The sequence below is a fragment of the Bemisia tabaci genome, chromosome 10 (genome assembly GCF_918797505.1).
Source record: "Bemisia tabaci chromosome 10, PGI_BMITA_v3".
NCBI classification, from domain to species: Eukaryota; Metazoa; Arthropoda; class Insecta; order Hemiptera; family Aleyrodidae; genus Bemisia; species Bemisia tabaci.
The window spans coordinates 21,950,282-21,972,153 of NC_092802.1; the positions used below are offsets into that span (position 1 = coordinate 21,950,282).

General features: G+C 38.1%; 1 protein-coding gene across 1 annotated transcript in view; it reads left to right on the forward strand.

Annotated features, from left to right (window-relative positions):
* Nucleotides 1-15,185, forward strand: part of LOC109037959 (very long chain fatty acid elongase AAEL008004) — a 93,883-nt gene extending 78,698 nt beyond the window's left edge. Inside the window, exon 3 of the mRNA XM_072305396.1 lies at nt 1,755-15,185. Coding sequence (XP_072161497.1) covers nt 2,656-3,624 — 969 coding nt within the window. The 5' untranslated portion in view covers nt 1,755-2,655 and the 3' untranslated portion in view covers nt 3,625-15,185. The remainder of the gene's footprint in view (nt 1-1,754) is intronic.
* Nucleotides 15,186-21,872: the final 6,687 nt, after the last annotated feature.

The window sequence follows — 21,872 nt, forward strand, 5'->3', positions numbered from 1 at the left end:
TGTTCGGGGATAGCCCACGTTGCATACTCAAGAAATTGAAGGCTAACTCGAAATGTCTCCTTCACAGTGCCACTAAAAACGACCCGCTGTTGTAAAAGACAAGGGTAAATCCTTTTTGCCGCTATGCTGCTTAACCCCTAGAGGACGCTACGCGCCCTCCAACATCTCTTGTTACGTTCAATTTTCTGCCGGATTGGAAATTCCCGCGTATTGGCGGGAATTTCAAATTTCGCTCTTTGCCCATTACGTTGCTTGACTCCCTAATCAGCCCTCATATAAAAAAACCTGGGTCATATTTCTAAAACCTAAATAGATTGGACTAATCTCGGGACTATTATACCTACCGATAGCCGCAAAAATAATGGAAATCGTCCCAGTAGAATGCTAGCACTAACGGTGACAAAAAATAAAAATTTACATTGTTTAAATGGGAGAATTTGCAACTTCATCGCGTAATATTAAAAAACCTGGACCATATTTCCAAACTTTTAAAATAGCGGGCTTATCTATAAAACCATCACCTATCGATTGCCGCCATCAGAAAAATCAGCACGGTAAAACGCTAGAACTAAGAGAAGAACTAAGCTTACCAGATTTGAAAACTTAGGGGGCTTGAGAGCTTACGTGTGTAGTATAGATAAATGAAATCATTTCTGCTCAGTGTCAGCCTTCAGAGGAAAGACGTAATAAATTACGAGTTGGTTAAAAGTTTTGTTTAAAAACAAAACTTTTGAAAAAAAATCGCCTTCCGGAATGGCTTGTAATTGTTTAATGAATTAGTAAAATAGTAGGTGGTAAAAATGTACATTGATCAATATGGTATCTTCTTAGGGGACACGTCCCCTGGCCGCTTCGCGCCACAGCTCCTTCAGGAAGTTTCGCGCTCTTATGCATTTCGCACTTCTGACTCATATCTATAATAATTGTGAGGTTATAAACTACGTATGGCTGCAGGAATCATAGAGATCGGTTTCCTTACTTCTCTTTTCTATTTCTTAAATTTAAGGCAAAACAAGTATTTTTGCTGTTTGGTACTATCTGGACCGTGTTCATCAGAAAGGAACCAACCCACATGAAGTTGAAACTGAGAAAAAGAGGTTTGTAGTTTTATTCCTTTATTAGACTCAATGTAGAAAATAAATTTTAACCCCTCTTTTTGCAAACTAATTTTTTTTCGACTTTGAGTTTTTGGCAGGAGAAAATATACGACTACTGGAACTCAAAAACATCCTTAACTCAATTTGTTCAAAATTGTGGGTTGGTTCCTCTCTGAAAAACACGGTCCATTTGAGAATCTATGTCAAGTGACGGCGGCCATTTTTACCTTCGCGTGAAAATTTGATACCAGAATGACTTATTCGCATCAAATTATTAATTTGCAGTAATATTCTTTTTGATGCAGGAAGCCCTACGAATTTGAAACATTTTCAAGTAGATTTTAAAAAGAGGGTTTAATTTTAGACTTTCTAGATTTTAAGTCACTATTTTAGGAAGACCATTCTACTTGTTGCTCTAACGAAACTCTGTGATTGACCTATTCAAAGTATAAAAAATTTCCTTAAGAATAGGAAAATTATTAATATTTATTTCCGGAACGGTGTGAGCCAGCCCGAGCGGACAACAATGCAGATCTAGACAAAAACATTTCGAGCAGTCAGCAAAACACACAACCTCGAGTTGTTCAACAACCCAAAACAATCCGAGATTTCACGGCCCTTACGCATTCCTCTAATTTCCTCTGTTTCTGTTTGCAGATCGGACGAGCAGTACGTGAACCATCTTCATCTCTCGCCGAGCTCTTCAAACTCCAGCGGTTCAACGTTCAACAGAAATCGGAAGCGGTTCGGAAAAAGTGCGCAAAAAATCGACTGATAATTCAACAGATTCACTCTAAAAATTGTTGAGTAGTAAAATTCAACCTGCACTCACCGTTGAGTAGTGGCGTAAAATTTTCGCAAATCAGGTGACGATCAAAAGTTATCGGAATACGACTGATTAATCAACGATTTTACTCTAAAAATCGTTGAGTAATAACGTACTCACCGTTGAGTAGTGGTGTTATCGGAAGTTATCGGAACACGACTGATTAATCAACGATTTTACTCTAAAAACCGTCGGGTAATAACGTACTCACCGTTGAGTAGTGGTGTTTGCGATCAAAAGTCATCGGTGGGTAAAAAGTGCCGGCCTTTGAGGTGAAGTGCGTGGAAAAGCGCGCGAGTGTCAAAGTCATCGGGCGCGGGGTCAAGAGTCATCGGGCAGGCGGCAGTCAACGGCCAGCGAGTCCGGAAAAGTGGGGAAATGCCCCGGCGAGCGGTGATCTAAGAACGGGTTTCGAGTTTTTCGACGCCGTATCCGAAGGTCCTTTCGGTCCGCGCTTAAAATTCAGGCTGGTGAATTTACCGCGTCAGTCGCTACGCCGCCCGTCCACCGACATGTCACTCAGAGCAGGTCCGAGCTCCGCATCGGTGTAACCGAACCCGCGCGGAAAACATCGCCTTTCGCAATCGCTCGCGAAACTTCGCGCTGTGCGGTCAACTTCCTCCAAGTGATTCTCTAACCTATTGATTTTCTCGACTCTAGAAATTTTAAAAATCTTTGTGCGTGTTCGCGGGTGATTTTTGTCCAAGTGCTGGTGAGTGCGCGAGTGGAAACATGGCGTCCATAGTGCGAAAAGTCGTCGACACCTACACCGACGTGATGGAAAACCACTCGGACCCGAGGGTCAAAGATTGGTTCCTGATGTCCGGGCCGGGTCCGACCATAGCCATCGTCCTGGTGTACGTCTTCATCGTCAAGGTGGCCGGCCCCAAGTTCATGGAGAACCGCAAACCCTACGAGCTCCGGAAGACCCTCATCATCTACAACACCTTCCAGGTCCTCTTCTCGACCTGGCTCTTCTGGCTCGCTCTGGAGGCCGGCTGGTGGGGTGAGTATTCCTTCCGTTGCCAACCCGTCGATTACTCCAACTCCCCGAAAGCCCTCTTCACGGCTAGGGGTTGCTGGTGGTACTACTTCTCCAAGTTCACCGAGTTCTTCGACACGTTCTTCTTCGTGCTCCGTAAGAAGTACAACCAAGTCTCCCGGCTCCATGTCATCCACCACGGAATCATGCCCATCTCCGTCTGGTTCGGAGTGAAGTTCACCCCTGGCGGCCACTCCACCTTCTTCGGGCTCCTCAACACCTTCGTCCACATCATCATGTACACTTACTACGCTCTTGCCGCTCTTGGGCCACACATGCAGAAGTACCTCTGGTGGAAGAAGTACCTGACCGTCCTCCAGATGATTCAGTTCCTCCTGGTCATGATCCACGCTTTCCAACTACTCTTCATCGACTGCGACTACCCCAAGGCCTTCGTCTGGTGGATCGGTGCCCACGCTGTAATGTTCTACTTCCTCTTCTCGGACTTCTACAAGCAGAGCTACAAGCAGTCCCAGGAGAAGGCCGCCCAAAAGGCCGCTAAGGAAGCCGCCAATGGCAGTGCTAACGGTTCCGCCAACGGAAAAGCCAACGGCAAGGAGAAACCCATCACCGACTCGTACAAGGTACCCGAAAAGGACCTTCAGAACAGTTACCAGGACAGCAACGTCAGGCACAGAGGGTTCGTCTCGGAGAGATAAGATAAGCTAGTTTTTCCAATTTTTTTTTTTCGAAAGCTCCTCGGTATTTCACCTCGGGAGGATGTTCCGGATCGAAAATGGCAAAAAGGGCGTATGACAAGCATAATTTGAACAATTCGACTCGACTGTGACAAAGTTCTGTTCACGACTACCAAAGTGCACCATTATTTTACAATGCAGTACGGAATGGTACAAAAATTACATAGTATTTTCGACTTTCAATTGTAGTTTGATGAAAATTTTCACGAGTTTAACTTACCGTGCTAATTGTACTATACGTACTGTGCGTTTATTTCACGTGATTTCATTTGGCTTCTGATATGATCTGATGAATGCAATTGTCTTTTTTAGGATTGTCCGTCACTTTCTGAGCCTTAGGAAACTTTATCACATCATTTCGTCAAAAATGCGATGAAACGATTCGATAATACTCCATTTTTCGATCCTAAAATACTTCCCTTTAGTTTTCAACTACTTCCGCGGAAGTTTGCGATTCAGCGGTAAGCTTCAAAGAAATATTAAAGGAGAGAGGCTTCAAATGGACGTATTTCTGCCAAACGGAACTATGTGCATTTAGACATGAGCCCTGAGACCCATAAGAATATATGCATAACAGGGCTCACGTAACAATGCACATAGCTCCGTTTGATAGAAATACGTCCAAATGCAACTGCGTGTGCGAAACAGTTAATACTTAGCGTTAGTTTCATTAACTTGATACTCATACATCGATATCAATGCATTGTATTGGCAATTGATTTGTGGAATTCGTTTCATGCGCAGATGTGTTTGGCGAGCCAAAGAAAAAGAAACACCGTGCGGAACGTAAAGTTAATTTTTTTTCAACGACGAGGGAAAATCTTCCCGAGGAGAATAAATTTGCCAATATTTGTGTAGTTTTTGTATATTTATTGGTAGTTTTAAGGTTAGTTTTTAAATTTATTGTAGTAGCCCCCAAAAATGAAGCCGCGAACGAATTTCGCTGCCTTGACATGAAGTAGTATTTTACCGTGCTAAGGAAGAACGCAGTGTGAGCTTTCAGACGTTGACCTACTTCCTTAAATATTAAACGAATTTACCAGAAAAATTGCGAATATTTTTTACAAATTTTCCAGACGATTTTGAGCGCAATTCAATCTGAAAATTTAAAAAAAAAACATTCATGACTTTCCTCAAAAATGCATGTTTTATCCGAGGAAATTTGGCAACTTTTGAATGTTTATACGGCGTTCTTCCTTGGCAGTATTGTACAGTATCAATGCCTAAAATCCGTTTTTTTTACTTATTAGGCCACAGTTTGGGCTGAAACCCCAAACATTTGATAGATATAAGTTATCGTGATGCGTGCCTGTTTATAGTAGACACTAAGTTACCGATATTTGTGCCCGTGCGTTAAAGTTTTTCAGTTGTGAGCGAAATGACAAGAGTTGTGCGCAAACGCTTCATAAGATGCGTCCTAGAAAACACTGTTGATACCCAAAAAATTTCGCGTTAAGCTCTAAAGAGTTTGTTATTTTTTGGTTTTTCGCTCATGACAATCGTCACGCTGCTAAGTTCATCCTTGCGCAAACCTAAGTATGGTTAACTTTAATCGGCGATTAACTTTAAATTTTGGAGACGGGATTTACATAAATGTGCAAAATTAACTTAACATTCACTCAATATTATTACCTTTGATGTCGGAAAATTTTTAACTTGACAGAAAATCAAATTTCTGAAAAAAATGTTTTCTAAAAAAAGACATTCTCGACAAAACATTGCTCCTATCATATTATTTTATTTTATTTATTTTTATTCAAAGCTAGCAAAAAAAAAGGATTAGGGAAAATAGCTGATGGAAAACTACTTCAACTACGTTCCTCTTAATCAGATTTCGAATAGTTTGCGTTGTTCAAGCATTCCGGACCGGTTCGACGGGCACATCTTAAACCTCGCGCCAATATTTTTTCTCGATGTATTGATTCGGACAAGATGTTTGACATTTTTGAGTAATCCAGTCTTTCATTCGACCATAATTCGCAGTTCCTTTTTCTAGCCCGATCTCTCACGCCACCCGCAAACGTGGGCAGTGAGAATTGAGGAAATGACCTCGGCGCATGAGTCTTGCTGAGACAAATCCGTAGGATCCGTGAAGATGAGGCAAAATATGTCTGCACAAAACCTTATTCGTCATACTCGTATCCGTTCTTAAATGGCCGTATTTATGCTAAAAAGAAACAGTGTGCAAATGAATAAAATCAAAAGGGACTATGTTGCATGAAAATCCGATGCACATAGTTCATTTTGATTTAATTCATTTGCACACTGTTCCTTTCAGCATAAGCACGCCCAAATAAGTTTAGCTTAACAACCGGTCTCAGATATCCGTCTGCTGATTCCTCGAAAAGATGCGTCAGAATAAGGAACAGTCAGCACTAAAGACAGTTTTTCAAAACACGCGTACAAGGAAAAATTTCGGAGCTCAAATTGATAGGTTAATCAATAGCATCGCCGCACCGCACCACCGGTTGTAAACGTTAAAATGTAGGCACTTCTGGTTATACGGGCTCTTGTATTCTGATATTTTAAACTTCCTTTTATTTCTAATCTTTCGAAAAAAGTAGCAACTTATATCTTTCCACGTAATTTTTTTTTAAAACGGTTCTGATAAAGCAAGGAAACGCTTGCAAATTGCTGAAAAAGTATGGTGATTGACTAGTCTATACCCGTGAACAAGAAATGCGTGATTGGTAATGCGGTAGATCATTGACAGAGGTATGAATATGTTTATTTTTACCGTCAGTAGTGTAAGAGGCTAGAAAAATTGGCCCCAACGATTTTTCATAATTTTCGCATCGGTTGAAAATGTTATTTTACAAATCGAAATTTTTAGACATTTCATACTTCCATGTATTTCTTTCCGGAGACTCAATTTGGTTCCATTGGGAATTGAAAAGCATACTTTTGACGTTTTCAGTTTTGCTGAGATTAGATACTCCATTTTTGTAAAACACATCAAATATAGAACAACAAAAAAACTGTCAGCCGGGTGAGAAATTTCGCATGACTACTGATAAAAAAAATTCTGTTCGGGCTTTTGAATAATTCATCTATTTTTTCATGCCAATTACGAGAAGGTTACAAAATGATTTGGTATTTGTTTGATGACGCCTTAACTGAGATCCACCGTCATTATAAGGCCTAACAGCTTCAATGAGCTATAAAATTCATGAATAATTTTGCGGGATAGTTAACTTTAGAGCTATGAATGTATGCATACTTCTTTAATCAATATCTTTCTTACAGGCGATTAATAATCCAAGAATTCTAACAAATTATAATAAAATCGAAGCAATTATTCAGAGAAATTTCGGTAAAATTACGTCAAATGATTCGGCGCTGTGGACAAAGTTATTCAATAAAATATTTGTAGTTTGAAAAACTCAGGACAAAAAATTTTCAATATATTGCATTCGATTGAGAATAATAATCTCAACTTTTTTTTATGAAAATGAAAAAAAAAAAAAAATTTAAGCGGTTTTTTTTTTCAGTAAAATTCAAATTTAATGAGACAAAATTTCATAAATGAAGATCCATATGATGTTTCTTCCTAAAGATGAAAGATCACTCCTTAAAATTAGAAAAAAATCAGAGCATACAGATTGACATTCCGCGAAATTTCAACCAGGTTTTTGAACTCAATCAATAAGACCACTTTAAATTTCTCTTTTCCTATGTATAGTATAGTAGGATTCGATTATGTACCAAGATTTCCGGAGCCTGTTTTCTTACTTTTGTACTGAAAATTTCAAGCTAGGCTAAACCCGTTCAAAGCCAGATTTTCCGGACCTTTTAAAAGAATTTAAACTTGAATATTCGCCCCGTTTCTCTCTCCCTTTCTCGGTGCAAGTCACAACAGGAGGTTGGACAAAACCTGCTAAGATGTTACCAAATCTCGCTAAAAATCACACCTATTTGTATACGGTTTCCAAGATTATTTGAACGATGGGGCAATCGGCATTAGAAAAATTAGATGCAAATCGCGCGTGTCTGGCTAATCACGCTGGAAAACCTGCCTCAATTTTTACTCGGTTCACGGGACTGCTTTTAATGTCGGGGTTCAATCAATTTATCACCTGCATTTCTTGAGTATTAAGAAAAACAGGTTTCCGTAGCCCCCCTGCTCAATCTGTGGCGATGGCTGAGTGAAAATCAACATCCGCCACTCGCGGATCTGTGCGTGGAGTGCTTTGCGATCTATCGATTGATCTGCCATATAAACCTATGGAATAGAATCGATAAATAGAGTGCCCACAAAGACCACCTTTTTGATCGATTCTTTACCACAGCTTCAACAGGAGAAATATCGATATCGATAATGGATCATTCACGCCTCGTCTTTGGTAACCAGGATCTGATCGTATAGTCGCAGTATGCCCTACCCTGGGGGCTCGAAAAAACCCCTCCTCGCTATGAAGAAAATCCATTTCTTCAATCATAGCTTCTACATCATGGCTGCCTTTTTCAACGGGCAGTGCTGCCATGTTGAAGAAAATCGCTACGTGAGCCCTCGGACGATGCTATACTACCTTTTATGACTTGTGAATATTTTCTTTCAAATTTTTCAGTGGTGATTTTGCAAGTTGGCAACACTGTTTTTCCTCCGCTGAAATCCATTGAAATATCGATATTCTGCCTTACCAAGAATCGATCGTTTTTCATACGTTTAAATGGAGGAAAAATAGGGTTGCCAACTTTCGAACATCGCCACTGGTAACGATTAAGAGCAAAGAGCTTATTGACAAAGCGCCGTCTTGCCCTGCCGAAGAATACACTGTCCATAGGGTAAAAATAGGCGTTGACAAAACGTATTTTTTAATTCTTATTTTAGTCGTTTTGTGGAGCAGTATTACGCCGAAATGTCAACACAGATTGAAATCCAAACGTGTGCAAAATGAGGACAGAGGGAGATCCAACAATTTGGCAACACCGGATTTCCTCCATTTAAACCTGTGTTAAATAATCGATTCTTGTCAGAACACCTGGCTCCTCCAAGGATCGATACATTTCCATAGGTTTAAATGGAAAAAAGAGGTTGCCAATTTGCTGGATCCGCCAATGAATGAGGATTAACACGAGACCGGTCTATATGACGCCATGTAATTAAGACAAGGTCGAAGCTCATTTTCTCTGAGAGCCTAAGCTACTCTCCATTAGACCGTGCTCTTCCTTGGCAGGACATTCACGAAACCCACGAGTGTGGTTCGGTTACCAAACCGATTTCCGTGGTTGTGAACGCTCTACAAAAAAACCGAATATAGATCGTAGGTAAAGACCAAGGCTTTTGATCTTGACCTGATCAACCACTGTGAGGTTCTCTTTCTCACCTCATGAGCAGAGATCGGAGAATATTGTTCGAACAAATGATAATGTATCTCGGGCATTCGATACTATCGCTTTTTTAAGTCCGGATGTAAATTTTAAGCCGTTGCGCGGTGATGTGTAGCTTTTTTATCGGGAGGTGTGTTGCGAAGCGTGTCAAAAACGGACCTTGGTTCAATTATTAGTGCTTGACCTTTTTGCCACGCGTTTTTTCGACAGTGACGCAACGCTGCCGGTGAAACTGGTTCGGCACAGTGCCCGTGAATCTTTTTCGAAAGCTCTACTAAATTTTCCTGTGAAATGGAAAGTTTAAATATTTTGGATTTTATTTTTTTTTATTTTTTTTTTTAAATATTTTGCCTCAGTCCAAATTATTACACAAGTAGATGAATTTATTCAGGATCAGTCTAACTACGTTTAAGAAGAAATTAAACGCTCAAGTACGCTCAATGTGGTTAGGCTGATGTTGGTTGATAAATTCGTCCGTTTCATGTCGTCTTATTGTAACTCGTGTTTCAAATTTACTTTACAGGAAACTAAACCACACAACCCCTTGAAACGTTCGGTTTTGTTTTTGAATTATAGGAAAAATACTCAGAAAATTTCTAGCAACTGCTTTGCTTAGTTTTCTGTTAAAGAAATAAAACACAGGTACAAATTAGGCAACGCTTCGTTTATTTTACTTACCTCTGTTCAATCAGTAAGTTTGTATAAAATAAGGCGTAAAACCATTATCATTTCCCCACGTGTAATTTCGAGTGGTGATTTGAGTAAAATTAACGAAGGATTTTTTAAAATTTTTTTCGGCTCTATGAAATTACGAAAGTCACAAAGAAGCGACTTTCCTGATTTCGATTTTTTTTTAAGTAAGAGAATACCGATGCCTCAGATTGGAATTACGCACTACAGTGAGATGATTGTATAATGAACCAAGTTTCTCAACCGTTCTCGAATAAAATCTCGATAAATATGCAATCATAAAGTGTAGATAGTAAAATCACTGATTTAAGGTAATATTCCAAGAGCATTGCTTTGTCATATTTCTTTGATCACTTATTGCCTTGCGCCGATCGTCAGAAGTTTCGAGAACATAATCATTAGAATTGCAAAAAGGACGCATCGTAAATATTTCAGCCGTCTGAATGCCATCACGACTGAATATTGGCGTTAATGAAACTGTAATATTAAATTGCCGCAACTTTTTTTGACGATTTTTTGGGTTGAAAAAATTGTTCGTAGCTCGTGTCTTAAGGATCGACGTTGTTCAGATTGAATTATTTAAGCCGTTTTTTCATGAGTCAATATCGCTAATCATAAAGGTTTATTCCCATAGTTAAAGTCATGTAGTGCAAATTCAAAAATATCCCATCTTCGGAGCAAATCAACCATATAGTTAAAATATTATGTTTTATACTCATTTTAAAGATAAGTTGGGTCAGTTTACTCGGAGATTGAGCAGTGACGTGGCGTGAACGATCGATTATCGAAGTTTCCCCATTTGAATCCGTGATAAAAACTCGATTAACAAGGTGTTAATCGAACACCCTGTTAATCGATCTTTTTCTATATGTTTAAATGACAGATCAATCGATATCTCGCAAAGCACGCCACGCCACTGAGATTGAGTCAAACGAGACTCCAACTTAGAGACAGTTAAACTTTTTTGTTAGAGTAAAATTAATACGAATGTACACTGGAAAAAAAAAACACATTGGATCTAGAGTTCAGACTCTTAAAAACATCGACAAGAAAAAGTACTCTTGATTCAATTAGAATCTAGCTTAAATCAAGAACCAATCCTCTTAATTTAAGCGGATTTCGTTTTGGTTCAAGAAAAAATCCGATTGAATCAAGAGTATTTTTTCTCGTCAATGTTTTCAAGAGTCTGGACTCTAGATCCAATGTGTTTTTTTTCCAGTGTAATTAATCAGACACGAAAAACCGTCCAAATTTACTCAATTTTACAGACTATTATTTACTTTAAAAGTGCATTATGAATGGTTGCGCTCGTAACCACGCACGGTGAGTACTCTAGGATGTCCGGTTATTGGATTGGAACATCCAGCATTCTCTCTATTTCATCAAACTGAGTCTCAGGTCATAAAAAGTTAAGGAGAATCATATATTCTATGTATCTGTTTATCTACAATGTCGCGGCCCGAATCCAAGAATGCGCTACCATGTAATGAGCTGCATTTTAATTACATTGGCGAGAACATGCCTCGGCGTTAAATCTTCAACTCTGGACCCTAAGGTCAACTTGGTTCTCACTCTCCACCCGCTCTTCAGTGACTCATAAAAGGGGCCCTCATTACGACACCAGACAATTATTGTTTTTTTTTTTTCAGCCAAACCCGATTTTCTAACCCTGAAACGCGAAATCTAGGCCCACTCTGCCGTGCTGAGGAAGAACGCCGTATGAGCATTCGAGAGTTGCCAAATTTCCCTCGATAAAACACGTATTTTTGACGACATTCCTGCATATTTTTTTTCGAAATTTTCAGATATTTTAGATTAAATTGTGAACAAAATTCTCTGAAAAATTGGAGGCAAAATATTTAAAATTGTATCAGTAAATTCGGTTTTTAGTGAAGGAAACTTGGCAACGTCTGAAGGCACATACGGCGTTCTTCCTTAGCACGGCAGCAGTGCGCTCGGACGCAGATTCAGCTTCCTAATTACTGTTTTGAATCGGCTATTACAACTGGTGTATCTCGAATGAATACCCAGTAAGTTCTATCGCATGCCGCTAATCACGATTCCATGCATCGGAACAGTACTGAGGCAATTAAATCAATTTTAAACGAGTTTCCCACAGTTTGATAGTGAGACTTTTGAAAAACTCACCTCTAATTGCAACGTAGCTGATAGCCATCACAGGCAAAAAGTCTCCTGGGTCCAGATTCCACACAAAATTTTGACAAGAAATAGTACACTCGATTCGATCGGATTTTCTCTCAGATCGAGAGCCAAGCCTCTTAATTTGTGCGGAGTTTCTTTTGATTCAAGCATAAATCCGATTGAATCGAGGGAATCTTTTTTGGCAAATTTTATTAGAGGCTAGACTCTGGACCCAAGATACTTTTTTCCAGTGATATTATTTTCAATATTTTAATACGTTGTTAGGAACTCAGTCATGATATTTTTTAAAAAAACTCTTTCGAGCGATAAAAGCGCGATAAGATCGAGGATAGTCGCTTAGATGTTGATGATCCTGGCGATTTTATCGCCGATAAAATCGCAATACATAGCGAATTTTCCGTCGAGAAAATCGCAATACATAGCGATTTTTCCGTCGAGAAATGCTACTTTGGTGTCTGTTAGCTGTAAGCGGCTTTCTTCTTAACGTTGGCGTCTCTCCTTCTTGATTCAAGAGCCACTCCTTACAGGTGAAAATTCAAAAAAATTTCTGCTTAAAACCGGTCACTATTTCCAGTGTACCTAATTTAAATCACGGCAATCGATTTTTAATTTTTTTCAAATGCCTATGGTTAAAATCGTTTTATGGCGTCGATTTAAAGAATGAAATCTGGAGTTGAGTGAAACCACAGACAATCGTGAATTTATTAAATTTCGCCTTAACCTCAGACTGTCGCGAAGTTGATACGTTAATTTTCCAGTGAGACGCGTACCTCATGCGACATTGCCGCGGGGCATTCAAATATTTCAACTTAAAACGCGTCCGCCGCGAGCCTGTGTTGCCAAATCAGTCAAAAAAAATATCGTTCCACGTTTCGTGCTTCTCGGAAGAAATTTAATAAGTTGGCAAATACGATGAACCCAAGATCCTCTAATAGGTCTCGCTTGGAGCGCTGCGTGTGCCCTCGAATTTTTTCTCCCAACGGTTGCTTCCTGGCAAAAATTTTGCGGAGAGGTCACTTGCAACATTTCTTCGAAAGGTCATTCGAATAGTTGTCTGACGCTAGGCCCCTAAATGGTAGTTGACAATGAAAAATATCATGAATCAAAACAACCGGTCTTGGACTATGCTTGAACTTCAGCCTATTTCGTCTATTGTAAAAATAGCCTCAGTTTTTAAAAAATCCTTGAATCCTAAAAGCCCTCCCTGTAAAAAGAAATGGAGCCTTTGCTTCAAGGGATGACTTAATCTCGAAATCCTTGCATCACTGTTATAAGTGCTCAATGAATTGCTAAAAGGGTACCTATTTTCAAACGTAAAATGGACTGCATTTTGCAATTTGGAGCTATAAATTCTGTCTCATCTGAAAAAACACGTATGTGTATTGGGAAACTAATGGCACATACGTTGTTTTTAAACCGGGTCAGAATGTATAGTTCCAAATTGCATAATGCAGTCCAAATGTAAAACAGGGGTTTACTAACACACACAAAAAAACGAATGTTAGAGGTTACAAGATTCCGCATTTTATATGAGCCCCCGACAATCTTGTAGCTAATGCTAGATTTCTAACAATGTACATAAAGCAGATGGTTAACTTAGCCAGATGCAGGAATCTACTGACCTTTAACATTTTTTCATAAGTTTGCATAGGAGATGAGTGATGTATTTTAACCATCGAGCCTGGTAATCAAAAAGTGTTGAATTTTTTCAAAATGGATTTTTATTCAGTAAATATGATCGATCAGAATTTTAGGATCTAAGGTCACCCACCTGATGGAACATTTCCATGAAATCTATAGATCACCCAATAATGACCGGATATATTATACTTATATGTTCAAATTTTACACGCACACAAACATCTTTAGTTTGAAAAAATAATGATCATACACTTTCCTACTTAACAAAGTGAGTGAAAATTGAGTTTCAGAAAAAATGTGTGCTTAAATCATTTTAAAAAATATGTTTTTGTTTTTTTATGTTCACATTTTTTTAAGCTCATTTATTTGAAGAATCATTCTGTACCTTCAAAGTCAGACTAATTCTGAACATAGTTGACAATCGTTTAACTGTAGTTCTACGGCTTTGAGGCCACTGCGGTCGCACAAGTGACCCAGCAAATTGAAATTTTAAAACTTACAGTTGTTTTCCATAATGTACTCTCAAAGGTATGTATGTTTAATGAATATTTTAAGTTTTTAAGCCCAAAGTATATGCTTTGGCTCGAGTTTACTGCGCGCCTTATAAATAGGCAACCCTCTAGTCAATTATGTTGCGATAGATATTAAGTTTGCGATTAATGCATATCACAATCTATGCAAATTCTTGGATATTTTTGAGTTTTACTGTAACAACTTAACACCATGGTGTGACGTGACCACCAAGAGATATTAATTCCTAGGTAGATATTGGTTTGACGTGGAAGGAGGGGAAAATTTACTCTCAGGAGATGCGCATAATCATATTTTGGATCATATATTCTCACCCAAAGTTGCTCTTGGTGCCAAAAATTGTTTGGGTTTTCCACTAGGTATAAGCAGTTAGAATAAAGTAAATTGAAAGTTATGAATGGCAACATTTCTCCCATTATTGAAGATGAATCAGAAATTCTTGGCATCACTGAGAGAATATGTTCGGTCACGCAGATACTGAAATTTGGTTAATATTAAATACCGAACTTTTTTGGTATTGATAACCGTAGTTTATGGTCGTAGGCACCGACTTTTGAATAACTGAAGTAATGTCTGACATCAGTGCCCGAAAACTTTGGTTACTTGCACAGCCCGGTCCTCAATATAAACCGAACTTTTTCTCCTTGTGTGAGCTTGGGCAACGTTTGTCAAGAACCGTATTAAACAAATATTTACATTGTAATTGATATTTTGCATATTTTTTTTAGCTTTAAACGTAAATGTAATCCTGAACAAATAATTTCATCTTTGATTTCAATTAACGCAATGTATAAAATTAAAAACACCTCGAGTTGTCTATTTATTATGTTCTGTAAATATTAATAATCGCTCGCTCGATGCGCTCTCGCCAAACTCGATAGGTTATTCAAATTATATCAAATTAAAATTAAAATCATATATTCTACGTAATATCCGAATTGGTGTTTAGTTTTGAGAGAAATCTGACCATTGTATTAAGATTAACCAGAACGTGTAATTTTCTACTGCGCAGTGTGTCGCACAGTTTTTGAATATCTACTCTCATAAAATTAGAAAACTTGTATAGAAACCTGAAAAATTGTATCTATAGCTTTAAGTTGCGCGTATTCCATTGTGATTGTTGATGTTTTTACAGTTTCATTCAAATAAAATTCAAGGTCCTGAAACCTGCGAGTTCATTCTTCGACGTTCCCTGTTTTTAAGCGTGCATTATCCTAATAGCACGATGACACCTGGGAGATGTTTTTAACACATCTCCAGAAACAATTACATGACGTTTAATGAAAATACGGGTAATATTTTCATGAAAGATATCATTAAACTTTTTTTTTTACTTAAAAAATTTTTAAAAAATGGGTTTTGCGAAAAATTTTGTAAAATATTTTCATTTCTTATTTTCAGAACTAAATAGGAAAGACGCATACTTAAATTTTAAAGAGGTTCTCCAGAACCGAGAATGCCCAATGTGCTTTTTTCATTATTATTTCCCAAGAATATATTACTTTAATATTAAGGTGATTCGTCAAGCTCAAGTGACGTGCTCGAACTGGCGTGCGATATATCGCAATGATAAGGTAAAAAATCTCGGCAGATTTTGAATTCTTAGCTAAACGAAGGACGATAACCCCTGCGGAAGAGCCTAAAGAATCATTCTTAGCCCAAAAATCGGCAAAATTCAGAGAAATGAAAGCAGAATAGTGTTTGGGAAAAAACCTCGCATTCGATACAGAAATCAATAGCTGAATCGAATGCGAGGTTTTATCCCAAACACCATCTGCTTTCATTTCTCTAAATTTTGCAAATTTTTGGATTTAGAATGATTCTTTATGCGCATGCGCAGGTGAGATCGTCTTTTTTTTTTGCTAAAATTTCAAAATCTGCCGAGATTTTTTACCTAATCGATGCGATATGTCGCATGCCAGTTCGACCACGTCAATTGAGCTTGACGAATCACCTTAAAATTAAACGCAACTAAAGCGAACTGGTTTCTCGGTGTCACATTGCGGTAAGTGGCATTTCTTTAAACTTGGCAACAACGAGCCTCGATCATTTGAATGTATGTAAAATAATAGATCATTTGTGATGTAGTTAAATAGAGAGAAAACAGTGTTGCCAATTTGCAAAAACAGCCACCATACCCACTGGGTCACTTTGCTGGACCCTTTTAAACCTGCTATAGCTACGGCATAGAGCCGATCATATGAAAATCTTTGGGCATTAGCTGAAGGTGATCCGGATATGTTTTTCATGTGTCTTTCGTAATTTTTTTTCGCATTTTTTAAGCTTCGGAATTTCATTTGAGGCTGCACGTAGCGCGTGACTATGGCGCAGGGCGTAGGAACAGGAAATGTTACGCAGATATTAAAACGTGGTAGACTATTTTGAAATGTCCTAGCGAGACGGAATGTTAATAATGAAAAGTAGACTGTCTGGTCCGCGGATTATTTATGCGTATTTTTTATTTTTTATTTTTTTTTTAGTTCTTGTATTTTCTCACAAGGAAGCACGTAGTATTACCATAGCTCTTTATTTTGAAAGTAATGATGATAAATAATGGAATAAAGAGAAAAAACAAATATTGGACGAGGAAGTAAGGAGAATTTCATACTACTTACAATAGATCACATTGACATGAGCGAACCAGGAACTTTCCGGGGCGGAGGTCGGGGCAAAAGGGTTCTTCTTAAGGAGGATCCAGGGGACATTGAAAACACCCCATCAAAGGAATTTGTGGGACTCTCCTAGATCCAAAGGGGGGGGGGTCGGAGGAGTTTCTCAGCCTTTAAAGGGGGGTTTACGGGCCTCTCTCGGAAAATTTTGAAAAATAAAGCCGTCTCAGGAGCAATTTTGTGCTGATCTCGACAACGAATCAATGGAATTAAAATTTGTCATGCACTTTCATGCACTTATTCAGAAAAAAATTTTACATGGGGGGAGGTAGGCAGGCCCCCAGGCCCCCGTCCCCAGAGTACCTCTGCCCATGTACTTGAATAATTATCACACATACTCGAATTATGGATACCTACAAAAAATTAGAAAAATAATGACTAGGTACCTATCAATAATAATCTGAGGGCGTCTCTTTTAATTAGAAGTTGAACGCACTTTCCATAGTATGAATGAAACAGTATGAAAATATAAATTTACACTATATGCCATATGGGCAATAGAAAAAATGTAAAATTCAGGACGACTTTCATGGTACATCAGCACAATAACATTCGCCAACATTTGTCAAACATTTTTCAAACATTTGTCTCGTAAAAGTCAATTCAAGTCTCGGGCATGCTATATTCTGTATTTGGCGAAGGCAGCAAAAAAATTGCTATGCTAAAAAATAATTTTATGTCTTTTCAGTTAAATGAAAATATGTGTGTTAGTAGTAGATAAACACACATTAATAACCGTTTTAAGAGAATAATCTGACAAAAAGTTAGTCTCTGATGGACTTATAAAAAAAACCCCTGATGAAAATTAGACTACACAGCACATTTTTTTACAAGATTCTTCAATGTATCACATTAACAACATTCGAATTGCAACTGTGGTAAAAGAGCCTCCACATTTGCTCGCAAATCATTGGTAGTATTCCGAGAAAAGTTTCACCTCTTAATCTCGCTGGTTGCCTTGACTCCTTGAAGGTAAAGCAAGGGTCTCAGTTAAAAAAAATAAATAAATAAAAACAAAAAACTACTCTAGTTCACTCATGTAACTCATGCGCGAAGTCAAGCCTCAAGCATCGATTGAAAATAAGTCTTGTTTGTTGAAAATATGAGAAGCGACAAATTAAATTCTCACACTTATTAGAAGGAACTATGCTTAAAATCACCAAATTGATTGTACCCCTTTTTTCTGAAGTAGTGAACGTTTTGCTTATACCTTCCTCGTTCAAATATATAAATTGATCCTAAAATTTGTCCAGTAAACATTCATAAAAAACGTGTGGATTGTTCGAAAAAATTTTACCTACAAACACAAGAAATGATGATAAGGCATGGTGACTTCATGTTACATCATACGCCATGATGTTATGGTAGTTAGTCAAACGATGGTGGTTAGCTAAAATTGATCGATATTTGCTCTTCACTTCATAGCCTCTCTGGAGCGCATGCGAGAATTGTCCAAATTTTAGAAAAATGGCACACCCCACTGCAACGTTGATCCAAGCAAGGTGTCATAGAGATCAAATACGGTCTCAAATGGACTGCATTTTGCAATTTGGAACTATAAATTCTGGCTCTTCTTGAAAAACACCTTTGTGCATAGGGAAACCAATGGAACATACGTTGTTCTTAAACCGGGCAAGAATTCATAGTTCCAAATTGCAAAATGTAGTCCGTAGAAAAGCACCTTAAAACTTGCCGAGTTTTCTAATCCTCAAGATTTTTGATCTATCATATTTCGGTTTAAATTTTAGTTTTATTTTCTCGACACATCGTCCGGCAAAAAATCTCAAGCAAAGACTGTAAGTTGTATATTAAGAGCATCAAAGAGCACACTTTCATTTTGTTTCCGAGGGACAAGAATCATTAGGTTTAATTTTACCCATTCATTAATAATACATACATAATAGCGCTACATTTTATGGGATAATGCTGTGAAAAATTGCAAACATTTAGAAGTCTATGATGCGGTTACGTTTTCTTGATGAATTTTCAAGTTTCAAGGCCACAGCCAGTTTAACAACCAGGTAAGATCAATTTTGTATCTATTATTCAGGCACCATTTACCTTTAGATTAAAGGCTTCCCGCATTTTAATCATAAGGAACTATATCCATTTTGACACGAACCCTGTTATGCATATATTCTTATGGATTCCTGGTCTCATGTCAGAATGGACATAGTCCCTGTTGAAACGTTCAATAAGACCTCAATTGATGATATCAATTTTTTTTTTGGGGGGGGGGGGGGTCAAAACACGGCAATTGCACTCCCTGTGCGCAGTAAAATTTTTCACCGTGAACAGTTGTACGATATGAACCAAGATCAGTTCAGTAGCAATTGGACGTATTTTATTTATAAAATGAACTATGTCCAAGTGGAAAGATGGGGAGTGCTCGTGCAAGCTGCATAAGAAAGAATGTAAAAGTGGATATAGTTCCTTTTGAGAAAATTGAAAAGCGGGATTTTCAATTAAATCAAAAGGAACTGAGCGCTAACTCGTGAGCCATGGGCATGCGACAAGAGCGTTGTGGACAGGGCTCATGAGTTAAAGACTGCCTTGCCCATCGTCGTCGCTCCCGGCGCGGCGTTGCCACTGACGTCACTGGTGCTTCATATTTCCCATTCATTCTTATGGCCCGAGCACTAACGAGCACACCCCATATTTCCACTTGCACAGAGTTCCATTTAGCATAAATACGTCCAATTTACGTCGTATAATTCTTCTCACGTTTTATTTTACTGACAATGGGCTAAAACACGCAATGTCTTGCAACTTTTTGGAAGTTACCTCTAAATTATAAAGTATACACCCATGAAGTTTCAAATCAAAAATTTTCTTATTCTGTATTCGTAAAATAAAATTTGATGTGGAAAAATTAAGCAACGTCCACTGTAATTAGGCTGAATTTAGGCTAAAGCATCCAGTTGAAATTGCATCTTAATTTTGAAAGCGTGCACATCAGAAAACTCACATGACTTGGTTACACGCTCAAATTTCCGTCAAATTCCGATCAAAATGATGACCAAGATGACGGTCGAGAGTTATCTAGATTGATGAGCTTAATTAAAACAGCGTGTTGATTGAAATAAGCATGAAATAAGCACGGTTGTGTGGAAATCAGATGAAAGATGAGCCCCACAGCTCCATCATCTACCATCAAATTTTTGCAGGCCGCAGAAATTTGATGGTAGATGGTGCGCACCAGTCACCATTTGATCGGAAATTGATGGAAATTTGAGCGTGTAACCAGCACAACAAGCACATCGGCAACCTCGATTCTAGGTGATCTTAACCGAAGCGCCAAAATCGGAAGCTAATGCATCATTCATCAGTAAACGGCTTCGTTTTGATTAAGACTTAATGGGGATTTGATTGAACATGGATCGTTCTAGAAGATTGTTTATTTTCTCTCGCGTTTATTTCGGTGTTTATTCTCGCACTTAAGCTGAGCGTCCGCCGATTCGCGGTTGTAAAACGCGAGATTGCCAATGCGCTGTGGAAAATGGACCACTCGACTTCACTGTTTCACTGAAAATTTTTTTCTTAAGATTTTATTTTGGATTAAAGCGTTGTTTCTTGTCGACAAAAGTGGGTTTTTTTTTCAGTTGAATCCGTGCGGATTTAACTTAGAGGCAGTTATTTTTAGTCGAAGGAACATTGTTTGTTATCATCAAGTTTAAGTTTAAAACAATGATAACAAAACAACGTTTCTTTAACTTGAGAAACTGACTAAGATAAATCCATACGGGTTTAACAAAGAGAAGAAGAAGAAGAAGGAAGAAGAAAAAAACACATTTTTAGACAAGAAACGACGCTATAAGTCAAAATAATATCTAATGAATTTTTTTTTTTTTTTTTTTTTTTTTTTTTTCAGTGAGACAGGGTAAGAAACTAGGTCCTTCTCCTGTAGACGGTTCACAATCAGAGGCGATTTCGCAAGATGGCAACTCTGTTCTTCTTCCATCCAAATGCAGGCAGAACAATCGATTCTTGGCAAGGCAGCTTGCTTAACGTAATATCGATATTTTTAATATCTTTAAATGGAGTAAAACAGTGCTGCCAACTTGCAAAATCGCCAATGCTCGCAATACTCTCTCTGTCTACAGTTTCTTGAAAATTTTCCCAGTTTGCATCAAAAGATTGTTTCTCTACCTTTATTGACCAGTCGCGTCGCAAAGAAGTGAAGTAGCACGCAATCGATTTGCAGAAGAGAATAATCCACAAATTTTTATTTCAAGTATATATAATTCGATGGCCAAACTTTAAAACTACGAATCTCGATTTCTGCGTTCCAACAGTGCGGCCGCTCTCACCAAATTTTTTCAAAGTCAAAATAACTAATTGTACTAGTTTATGACATTTTCAGGGAATATTTCTCAAGAAGAGGAAAAATCACGAAAGGTTTATAGACAAAACGAGGTTGATCAATTTAACGGGCTTCACTAGAATTAGCCTCACTGCAGGCATAGGCCAATGAAATGGTACAGGCCATTTATGCGTAATTATGAAATTTTAAACTAAAATTCATGCATGCATTGTATTCATCCAACTCTGCTACCATTACAATACGCTGAGCCTAATCAAATCCGCTCTATAAAACCAGAATTCAAGATTTTCTCGCACTTTTTCTAATTATATTTTGTTTTCTTCCATATTTCAATCAAGATTATGAGGTGTATATAATTCTAACTGCATTAAATTGTCGTTACTTATTTACAGCGGTCACTTTATTTAAGAATGTAGTAGAATGTGTAAGAATGTAGAAGGTCGCAAAAGAAATCTTGTCGAATTATTAACAAATTCACCCGGCGCGGCGCCAAGTCCCTTAGTTTTTCCGTGCATCAAGCTGTTTACGCTGATCAACATTTTGTTTCTGCGTTTGCGTAGATTTTTAGCGCTGATTCCGAATATGACCTCCGTTTTCTACGTCAGCTTGAATTTTCCCGGAAAAATCGGAATTTTTCCTAAAAATTGAGCTTTGCCCAAAGAAGTAAATTTTTCGAAAAATCTGATGCAAATGGAAAAACTGAGGTCATTTTCGGATTCAGAGCCAAATTTACTAAAGAAACATTGTAATGCTTGCATACTATAGTTTCCGTTCTGTTCTCAATATCGAGGTTTTTCCGGCCAAAAGCTCCTTTTCGCTCATCATTCAAATCTTATCCAATTGTTTTAGATAGAAAGAGG